The sequence below is a fragment of the Aotus nancymaae genome, unplaced genomic scaffold, assembly GCF_030222135.1.
Source record: "Aotus nancymaae isolate 86718 unplaced genomic scaffold, 86718_ANA_hifiasm-v0.15.2.pri h1tg000033l, whole genome shotgun sequence".
NCBI classification, from domain to species: Eukaryota; Metazoa; Chordata; class Mammalia; order Primates; family Aotidae; genus Aotus; species Aotus nancymaae.
This window is the reverse complement of record NW_026988447.1, coordinates 45707215-45719335: the sequence shown is the minus strand read 5'-3', so window position 1 is coordinate 45719335 and position 12121 is coordinate 45707215. Positions and strand designations below refer to the sequence as shown.

Sequence of the window (12121 nt, the reverse complement as noted above, 5' to 3'; positions counted from 1 at the left end):
GTAGATAAAGCTGTTCAAACAGTTGATGTAAATTGATGACTAGGCTATGATCATTTTTGAGGATTCTAGTATATCAGAAAAATGAAGAAATGATACAAATATGAACTATGTAAATGAAGGCATATTTTAAATAATCTATCTTATTAGTCTCTGTGACTATATTATTGATTCATTTGGTTACTGTTCATAGCATTATATTCTAGGACAAATGTCTGTCACTCCCTCACTCTTCACGCTGTGCCCCTTAATCCAACCTATAACAAACTTTGACTCAGCACTATAATTTTTACATTAAAAAAGTAGGGCCTTTGATGTTTTTGAAAAAAGAAAAAATGGATAATCATACTACTAATGAAAGCCAAAATGAATGTCTTAAGTTGTTATACGTGCTTGTCATTAACCCAAACTCAACTGAGAAGGAGCTGAGTATAGAAAAAAAGAAAAAATACAGTGGAAGAAAGGGTACATTCCGCTGATGTGGTTGTGAATCAGAAATTATTTAAAGTGTCAACATAACACTGAGACATCCAAAGACTTGCAGTTCAAGACATTGCTTATGAACAAGGAAATTCCACTCAAATATTTCCTGGGGAAAACCTGAAGCTTTTAAAGAGTGATGCTAAGGCAATCATTTATTTCTATGTCAGTTCTACACTAAATGTTTCTGTTAACTCTTAGATTATCTGCAGGTAAGAGAACATTTGATTTGGTTTAATGGTAGTAATGAGACACTTAGAAAATAAATATAGCAAAATAAGTTCCCTCTCAACATATGGAGATCCTCTAATTCTTATTAAAAATGTGTTAAAATTTTGTTTTAAAATGTTTAAATTTTCATTTGTGCTTATAATTCATTAATCATCTATTTTTTATTAATAATTTTCATTATTGTTCTATACTTATCATTATTTAGAACTACTGTTTTTATAATGTTGAACAAATATTCTAACAGAAACAAATTATTTCCTTTAAAAAGCATTCAAGAAGAAAGAAAAACAGTGGCTAAAATCCAAATAGAATCAAATAAATACCAATTCTTTATTTCTAAGCTGATCACAGGTATTTATCCAAAAAATTACATATTTTCTAAGACAGTGATTTATTACTATATTCAAATAACAATGTGCAAGCAAGCCTAGAACAGAAGGACCTACACAGCTGGTATCTATTAACACGGAAAGCTGGTTGGAACTGTAGGCAAGTAATTAACCTTCTGGCCCAGAGCTTTAAAAACCCAAAAGCAGTTCCTAGAATTTCTTTCATAATTTATGAACAACTGATGGAATTCACGTCACAGTCCGTGGATTCCCTTGCTGAATTAACCTCAGCTCTCACTGACCCTAAGAAGCTATAAACCAACAGGAGACTGTGCTCTACTATTTCAGCTGACCCACAGAGTGCCATCTCTGTCGTTCCAGCATTGGAAGCCAGATGATAAATTACAGAGCCACCCGCCAGGCACAGTCCTGAACATTTCCCTTCAATGAAGATGACAGCAACACACTGTACATGCACATTCACTCACCCCAAACCAGCCCTGTTTGACAGCAAACCCTCATCTATATCCTATAGATGATCTACATTCTGCAGCTAAGGTGAAAAGATAAGCATAATGATGCTGGGAATAGAGGGTCACACGATGTATTGAGGGAGTATGAATACCTGGATTAAATACAGAAATAAACACATCAGCAACATGAGCAGCAACAGTTCACAGTATCACATGCTTACATCACGCAGGCACTATGTAAAGTTATTTTATATCTTCATTTCTTCCTCAAAACAACACCATGAAGTTGGGACTATTATTATTCCATTGATCAGAGATGAGAAAACTAAGTTTCAAGGAAATTAACCAACTCATTAATGTTCATGCAAGAAGGAAATAAATAGAATGGAGTTTGAAGCCCATAATCTGATCCCAGAATCAATACTCTGGATGTAAAGCTGACATTAAATAACAAAGTACTGCTAATACAAATTTTATGGTAGGAAAATTTCTCCATAGCTGGAGTTAAGTTCTCAATTAGACCATAGGTAACAAACTATAGACCTTGAAGTTTCTAAGTTAAGGTTGTCTTCAACTGGTTGATAAATCAACAAGAAAATATTGTCAAACATGATGAAAGGAATGTATGTAGTTCTATGGTATGTTTAAGGGTAACAGCAGGGGTTGGGGGTATGTCAAAGAATAAGAAATAAAAATATCAGCAATGTGATATATTGGAAAAAGGTTTAAGCCTCAGTTTAGCTCTAGCTGAACCACATGCAAGTTCTATGACCTTAGGCAAATGATTGCACTTTACTGGGCATTAGTTCAAATAAGAGGCTTGAACTAGACTCCCGAAATTCCTTTCTAAAGTCAAGAATATTCTTTTTTTATTCTAAAAAAGCAAATGCCTTGTGCATACTTGCCACATTCTCATTCTAATTACCAAACTGTGAAGAATAAATGGACTTTAGAGGGTGGATAAAAGATGTATGAAAAATAACATTTTCAAAGTTAATGGAAAAAAACGAAGTCTTGTCAGACTACAGAACGGTGGCGATGGGAACAAGGATGCAAGGGGAAGCAAGGATACAGCTGGTTGGTTATTTAAGGTAGTGAAGGATAAAATCCATCACAACATGAAGGAATTGGAGGATTTTTAAAATTTTAGACACTATTAACAAAAAATGGAAACACAAATACTAAAATTGGTCCCAGAACTAACAGGTAGTAATCCAATAGCTAATTTATCACTGTCTTGTAGAATGACCATTAGTCATTAGCCAATTAACAAAAATACTTGTTTTAAAAAAATTAATATGTATGAAGGACACTGCCTTTAATGCTCCATAAAACAATACTGTCACTGTACTGGACAGGAAATGTTGAAAAATGCCAATTAGCAAATTGGAAGGAAAAACCACAAACTGGAGTCTTATCTCTTCTTCATAAAACTGAGTGTTATTTGATACCATAAAAAAGAGATTTGATTTCCCAAATTATTGATAGACAGTTTGAATACTGTGAAAACAAAATTAAATTGACACCTTCAGGCATAGTGGTATGGGATTAACAGACTAACTTCGTAAAAATCTCATCACATTGCAGTATATTCAAAGGTCCAACTGCCAATTAGTAACCATTTCCTGGAAATAAAAAGAGGAAAATTTAGTAAATCTAAATTAAATCTTTATTTTCTCTGTACATTACTACCCACTATAAAGATGACTAGGAGAAAATGAACATGTGAATGTGTCATATGGTTTGGCTGTATCCCCACTCAAATCTCAAACTGTAGCTCCCATAATTCCCACCTGTCATGGGCGGAACCCAGTGGGAAATAACTGAATCATGGAGGCAATGTTTCCCATGCTGTTCTCATGATAGTGAATAAGTCTCACAAAATCTGATGGTTTTATAAAGGGGAGTTCCACTGCATATGCTCTCTTGCCTGCCACCATGTAAACTGTGACTTTGCTCCTCCTTTGCATTCTGCCAGGATTGTGAGGTCTCCCTAGCCATATGGAACTGTGAGTCCATTAAACCTCTTTCCTCTACAAGTTACCCAGTCTTGGGTATGTCTTTATTAGAAGGGTGAGAACAGATTAAAACAATGTGAAAAGATCAATCAATAAACAAAAGCATCATTTGGCCCTAAAGCATAAAACTTTCATAGTACTGAAATGATGTAAGACTTTTATAATTTATTTCCATATCTTTTATACTGGGGAACTTATAGCATTTTTGTAATTCTTGTGGTAATTATAATAGCTATAAATAAAAAAAAAAGAGGGATAAAACAGAATTTGAAGTCAAAAGACTTAGGTTTTATTACCTTGATAGTACACAGGTCATTTGCTTCTCTGAATCTGAGCTTCTTCATCTAGAAAATGAGAATGGTCCCAGAAATGGTTGAATCCTTTCAATGGCTAAGAAAGGATTAATTTTGATACTGTATTTGAGAGAGATGTCCTCTTTCAACAAGTTTAAAGATTAAAGAGGTGAGTCTGATGCGCCCTGTCCTTCAGCTTAGAAGCTAGTCATGGAAACTGATAAGCAAAGTACTGTATAATATAGTTGGAAAGAGGTATTTATATATAATAAACCATAAGAGGCCCCAGATCTCTACTAGATGAGATTTGCTACACAACTGCAAAAGGCTATAATGTACTACACAATTATTTGTAATTATTCCAGCTCCAGTAGTACAGACTCACCCTTGTCAAACAAAACAGGGCATTTGTCAGAACCAATTTCCTCTACTTTCTTTCTAATGAGAAACTTTAAAAACTAGGAAACTCCAAGCTGAAATCAAACAGTAAGTTTGGTGCTGGTTGACCACATATTATTCTTTATTCCCTCATTTAAGCATTGTAACTTTATGGGCACTGGTGAGCTAGATCTTGAACTATGTTATTAATGATCATTTGTTATACAGTTTGTTTTCCCACCAATTACATGACAAAGCAACGTGATAAAAAATGGAAAGGAAAGAAAATGTGGGTGGGTCCAGCTCATAGATTGGGGAGTTTAGCATTTGCTTACTTCTTGAAATGAATGCAACAGATTTTTGTAGGTTGTATATGAAAAATGATTTTATGGTCAACTAAACTTGTATTCAAATCTGGAACTTCTCACTCTGAAGCCATGTGTCATTTTTATTATCTCACAGATACTGCAACCCACTTGTAAGTTATTTTACCTATTGCACAAGTATTCACAAGTTCTTTCTCTAAGTCAGGCAGTGGACTGAATGGTAAAAAGTAAGGTATCAGTTACGCACATGGCCCTAAGACAGCTGAGAACCCACAGACTACTGAAGACGGCCACAGGTCCAGGCAATCAAAAGGAGCATGGAGGTGCCAACCTAATAAGGCAGGGGTAGGGGACAGGTCAGGGAACAAGTCAAGGAGAAAGTAACACGTAATTGGAGACTTGAGAAAAGTGAAAGAAGGTCAGTAAGCAGCCTGGAATGTAAACCAGTGAGTTGGTAAGTCTCGTGAGAAAAAACTAGGGCATTCATTTTGTTCCAGGCAAGGGGAAGCCACTGAAAGATTTTAAGTAGGATAATAAAATGACCCAGTGAGCCTTATCAATTATTTAAACTTGTGGTAAGGCTTACGAATACTTTCCAGTGCATTTCAAATAAAATATCTGCTAAACCCACAAAAATAGCAAATTTCATGGGATTCATTTTTCAAGGGGTTGAATTTAGCATCCTCAAGAAGGATGAAGCATGAAATAATAACATTCAGCTTCTTCAGAAGACTGAGTTTTCTCTAAGCAGTATAGTGTAAGCAAACAAAAACAAAACAACAAAACATCTATTTATATTTAAGAAACAGAAGTCTTCCTATTGAAAGAATCAGCCACTGGAGGAGATGTGCACAAGACTTGAGCTACGAAGCTGGATGTTGAGGGAACAATTCTCTGCTCCACTTAGGTGGCAGCTGCATCTACACAGTTGTTCTCATTGGAATAAAACATCCCTATTTATTTTTAAATATGAAAATTTCAAACATAAGGAAATATTGAAAGAATAGTGCAGTGAACACTGTATACATTCACTTAGGTTTAACATTTCTTAATTTTTGACCAAATTTGCTTTCTCCTTCTCACTTCTCTTTTTTAACATGTATTTTTATATGCACTTCTTATTCCTGGTCCATTTGAGAATATGATGCAGAGAAGTTTCACACCTAAATATTTTAGCACAAATCTTATAACAGTTACCTGCACAATCATGATATACACTCTAAATATTTGTATTATACAAGAAAAATTATAAAAATTAGAAAACAGAAAATCATAAAATTAAAACTAACCATATTTACAACATACAAAAATAAAAGCAGTTAATAATATAGTAACCTTTCAGTTTTTTTAATACAAATACTTTATTCTTACAAAAATACATCCTTCTCTTTTTGTTACTTATCTTTCTCATTTCTTTTCATGTTAATTAGTATATATCCATATCACTTTTATTACCTATATAATATATAATTCTACCTATATAATTCTACTACTAAATGGATATACCATAAATTACGAGTTCTTTCCATGTTAAATTTGTAGGATCTTTTCCAAATTTGCCATTATAAACAATTTTTCAAGGAAAAGAACAATATTATTTTTACAAAACAAGCATTATTGCCCGTAACCTCTTTTCAGACTTAGGAATCAACCATACTTTGGACTTATGCCTAATAAAGAAGGCAGTACAAATATTAAAAGCCAAAGACAAGTTTTTATATGGCAAGGCAAACAATTTATCAAGAGTATTTTGGAGGTTACAAGGGTTTAATTTCAAGGAAGAAACTGGTAGGATATACACAGGTCAGAATTTTAAATAACACCAAAAACATTTTTTCAACTGAGTTATCCTTTAAACGTGTATTAAAAAGAAGGCTTAGACTTAAAAAAAAAAAGTCTTAATCAGGAACATATCCATCTGAAATGCATTTTCCCCAAATTAATATATTAAGAAAATCCCATGATTATAATTATGGCAAACGCGATGATATTAAATTAATTCCTTATCAATAGTCAACCAAGATTATACCTACAAAAGTTAGTTATGAAAAATTCAGCATGTTCAACAATTTAAGATCTTGATAAAGTTGGAAGAAATAAAAGGGAAAGGTATTAAAAATGAAAATCCTCAGTATGATGTCCTGTAAGAAAACCTAAGAAGAAAAGTAGAAAATAATATAAGAGGTTATATCATTCAGTAAAAGGCTTGCCACTGCATGTTAATAAACACAATTCATTTAACTTTGGAAAAGTAGTCTTAACAAGGAGCAATATTATACAAGAATTTTAGAAACTATACTTAATGACAATGTACTGGCCATCTATAAACTAGCACTAAGTATTTTATATTCATGATTTCATTTATTCTTCATGAAAAAATGTACTATGGGATTTAAAGAGATTAAGAAATTGGCTAAAAAATGTATGATTGCTTAGTAGCAAGGGCTAGGATTTGGACTCAAGTCAGCTATCCCAAAGTTCCTGCTCTTTCTGTTACGCAAGACTGACTCATAGCAGATGAGGGCATAACAGGAAACATTGAGATCTGTTTCTACTAAGCAGGGCAACCCTCTAGGTGGGAAAGTTATTTAATCTCATGAGAACCCTGGATCCTGACTATATAATTTCAAATATCAGCAAAAACCTTACTGATAGGATAATCTTTTATCAAATTTCTATCTTTTGCTATCTGCAGGCAAGTTTTAGAGTTAAGTTCTGTAATATATCTACAAGTAAGCCCAAATTTAGAAAGGCTTAATGTTTTTCTATTTCCAGTCATAAACATAATAATATCAACCCAACAGTGAACAGTTCCTATGCAAAAGTAGAGTCAAAGTTGGCAAACCTACTCATCAACTGACTTTTGCAGCAAAGGCAATGCCAATGGACATTAACATGTTTCAGCAGCAGCAGCAGCAGTGGCAAAAGCTTGAAAATTTATTATCAAGAATGCCACAGCAACAGTTGGAAGCAATACCAGTCTGAGAAATCAAGTGAGAGAAATGGCCCCAGTTAAACAGAATGGCCTGTCAGCTGGGCTCTTATTCACACGGGCCAACACATATTTCACACAAACTGCATTTTCCTAGGTATTTATCATTGGCCAGGGCCCTTCAAGAGTATTTGTTTCCCAAACATGGCCTGAGTGCTCCTGGGAATCCCCAAGACTCTTTTACAAGGTCTGCAAGGTCAAAACTACTTTCATAATATTACTATTACATTATTTGTCTTTTTCACCATGCTGACATTTACACTAATAGTATAAAAGTAATGGTGAGTAAAACTAGTAACTGTTAGTGACCTCAATTTGTAATAACTAGTCACTGTAGTCTTCACAGCCACAAACTCACAGTAGAAATAAATGCCAATTTCACTTGAGAATATCCGTGATAAAGTAAAACATATTAATTTTATTAAGTTATAACCTTTGTGTATCATCTCTTTGATATTTGGAAATCAATTTTTGATATTTGGAAAGTACTTGTAATGCATACTGACATATGAAAATTGTCTCAAGGAAAAGCACTTAAGTAATTGAGTTGTGAGATGACCTGGCAGTTTTTTTCATGAAACATCATTTTTATATGAAACAAAATGACTGACAAATTATGGCTGTTAAACATTTTGTGAACGCTTGTTCTTTGAAAATAAAAGAAGCCTGTCATTTAAAAAAAAATAAAGAAAAAAGGAAATGATAGGAATTCTTATTAAATACAGGAATTATAGCAGTCAAGCAAAATTCAGAATGCTACCAATTGCTTTAAGGCCTCTGAATATTTAGGTGATTTAATGAGATCAGCAATGATATTAATATATCATCCTGTAAAGTAAAAAGTAAAAGATCTGCATAACTTAGTGAGTCAATATTTTCCAAATTACCTGTAACATGATGATGTTACAGAATAATGCATGGGTAAAAGATCTTTCTTAGTGCAACACAGACCAACTGATTTTACTGTAACAGAATAAGTAAAGCTCGCTGAGATAATTTTAGGTTCCATACAACAATAAGCCTTTAAAAACATCAGCCCTTTTTGAGGTTTAGTGCAGTAATAATATCCAAGGTAATATCATCCACTGTAATAACATCCAAAATTATTTGACAACTATTAAAATACTTTCCCTTTCTAATTACTTATCCGTGAGGCCAGATTTTCTTCAAATTCTGCAATCAAAAGAACATATTGCAGCAGGATGAATGAAGAAACAGATATGAGAATCCGGCTGTCTCCTCTTAAACCAGACAGACTTTCAGAAATGTAAAACAACTTCTCCTTTCACACTACATGATTCCTATTTTGGCAAATGCAGGTGTTTTCTATAAAAATACGTATGCTAACATATCATGGGTATGATATTGCTACTTTTAGTAAATTAACAAGTAAATATATTTACATTTTATAATATGGTAAACAGCTTTTATTTCTAATATGGCAAATAGTTATAGATATAACCCACATAAACAAATCTTTCCAAAGTCCTCAATTATTTTTAAGAATGGTATGGAGTGATAAGGCCACAACATGAGCATCAGTGATCCAAAGAACACTGCTCCACAGAGGCTGCATCAGCTGTCCTCTCCTGACTGTCCCTACCCTGCCTTCACTCATGGTCCTCGCCACTTCATTGTGTCCTCGCTAAATAATGTATAATTAAATACTTCCTGAAGAATAGGTCATGACCATCACCTTTATCATGCGATAGCACACTCATAAATTGCTACACCTAGCACTGAGAAACAGCTATATAAAACCAGGTGACTTCATAAGGAAAATTAACACAGGGAGAAGAAAACACTGAATTTAAAGAATCAAAATATTCGGAGCTCTGCTCTCATACTAGTGAAATAACTGCATAAAACCATGTAATTACTGAACCAGGCTGTAGCTTAGGAGGGCAAATGGATGCTTATCATTTGAGGAACAGGACAAAGCAAATAAAAGAGAAGCAAAAGCATCATTTGTCCATGCAGGAAAACAAATTTGTGCCAGGGCTGTTATGGAGGCCCAGATGCCAGACACTAACCACTAACAACACAACCCCATCCACACTACTAGGCAGTGAGTCACTGAGGGCATAGGCTTGACATCAAAAGAACCCAAAGAAGAACTGTAAAATGAGAAAAAATGAGAAAGTATAGTAATTATTTTAAACAGAAAAATCTAGTTATAAGTAAACAGCTAAACAATTAGAATTATACAATTTTTGTACAAATACATACAGCACTTTCTCTCCCTCTTTCTCTCTCTATATACACACACACAGATATATATATGCACACACACACATATATTTATATATAATTTCTTTACCTATCTATCAATCAAATTGTATGTGTTAGTTCATTGTGCCTTAGCACTGCTGTCTGAATTTAGATGACCAGTTCTCTTGATCAGAAGCCACATTTAATAAACCAGAATCTGTATATTTGGCCCAAACTCATGCGCATAATAAATAACCAAATGACACATAAAATGATGTGGAGTTTCGAATACACTTTAAATTATATATAATACAGAACATAAGACAACAAAAAGCATGATGTATATTTAATAGTTTTATCGGGGAGTATTTTTGGAACTATAAAAATCCTATTATTGTAATTTTGTGGAGGATAATAATAATTAAAATTTTACTAACAATTACTAGTGTAAGGGCTTTATTCTTCTCCACTGCCTAGCTGTACTATGAGTAAAACAAAATGTAGGCATTCAATATCCTCAAGGATGGAATTATTTTGAATAATCAAGGGTTCTACTTTATTGGGTTCATCTTTTCTGTGCTGGTACCTATGTTTTAATGCATTCTAAACAGTGTAAGTCCCTGCCTTTTAAAAACACACTATACCAAACATAACACAATTACATCATGTCTTGGGGCATTACTATAAATGTACTATTCTGATATGTATATATAATACACGTATCCTATTCCCTACTTGCCCTCCTCCCATATGCAAATTATATGTACATGCCCTCTAATATAGCATGAAATCTGCTAAGCAAACTAAGCCTGACACAAAGATATCTTCTAAGAATCACTGATATCAGAGTAAAGGGCTGTTGATTCCACCCTTGCCCTTACCCCATCCTAACTCCACACAGCCACAAATACACATAAAACAGGGCTGCCCAGTGACATCAAGGATTACACCACTAGATTACAGGGCTGCCCAGGAACTTCAGAACTCTCTGTTCCCTCTTCATTAGCTCCTTACTTCTGTGCTATCAGTTCTTGGTGCCAGCGGCCATTAGCACAATTTTAACTACACCTGCCCTCAACGTGGCTCTCTGCTGCTCATTCCCATGTGCTCCTCTCTACTTTTCACTTTGCTGCTCTCTGCTTCTGCAACACCGGATTCCGAAAGCCTCACTTTCTCTAGATGACTTCTAATTAAGAAAAACCTTCCTTTCCTTCTTTAGAGCACCCATTATTCCACAGCTATCTGTTCTTGGTTATGTGCTTCATTTAAAAGTATTTAAGTACCTATTCTAAGATAAAAATACTAAGCTGGCCAAGTCTTTTAGCTTTAGTCAGAAAGTTAAAAATTATGCTCCAAGGTTATCCCTTCATCCACTAATACCAACATTCACTGTATTGATTCTTTGGCCTACTTTAACATTTCTCCGTTGACAATACAGCTATTAGGCTAGACATTGAGCTAGGCACTGGGGATACAAGGATAAAGAAAGCCAAATACCATGGCCCTTGAAGACAAAGCTTCAGCGGTATAATCCAGTCACCTAGTTCTTCATGTAATTAGAGTCTAGCTACCGGAAAAAGTTTCCAGACTAATGTAAAATCATCTGGTTATCAAAACTAATTGTATTCTTTGAAGTCTTTTTCAAGGGCTTATCTACGTGATAGGTAAAATCCAGTCAAGGTTCTTTCAAGAATATTTAGTTGTTCATTCACCCCTCACTAGGACACAGCTTTCTTTCATTGGAGAAATTACACAGGAAGTGGTAAGAAAAGAAGGGGGCCCTTTAGGAAGCAATCCGTGACATAACAGATATTACATTCACATCATCCACCCTGGTATCCAATAAAATCCTACAGCATTCAAGCAACATTCTGAGGTAAAAAGGCCACATTTGACATGAGTTACAGGAAGGATTATAAATCAAGTCGATGCCCTTAACCATCTATAAAAAGTGAAACTGTTACTCTAATTCCATCCATTAGAATCGTATAGAAATTAATCACAGTTATATCACAACCAAACCTTAAAAATATTTCTTCTTTACATGTTTTACTTAGTTTGAGAAAATATACTTATTGTAAATTCTTCTAGATGAAAAAACTGGATTTTACAATGCTTTAAGAGAGAGAAAACAGCCAAGATTAATTCTTAATATGGAAGATATTTGTACTATTACAATATTTCCTGTCTTGGAAGCATGTGATTTCTCTAAGTGGTTTTTATCACTAGTCTAATTACAGTCTCCATACCTGTGTGGCTCCGGATATGAACTCTGAGTGTACCACTGCTGGCAAATTTCTGGCCACAGTACGGGCAGATTTTCTCCTTTTCTCCTGTATGTGTCTAAATGGAAAGGGATAAAATGACTAAGAATAAATACAAAGAGTTAGGCA

The 12121-nt window shown here is 34.2% G+C and overlaps 1 protein-coding gene across 7 annotated transcripts in view; it reads right to left on the bottom strand.

Annotated features, from left to right (window-relative positions):
* Positions 1–12121, bottom strand: part of PRDM5 (PR/SET domain 5) — a 221256-nt gene that overhangs the window by 65129 nt on the left and 144006 nt on the right. For all 7 annotated transcript variants that reach the window (XM_012473048.3, XM_012473046.2, XM_064383912.1 and 4 more), the window contains one exon: positions 11978–12071. In XM_012473048.3, the coding sequence (XP_012328471.2) occupies positions 11978–12071 (94 nt within the window). The remainder of the gene's footprint in view (positions 1–11977; positions 12072–12121) is intronic.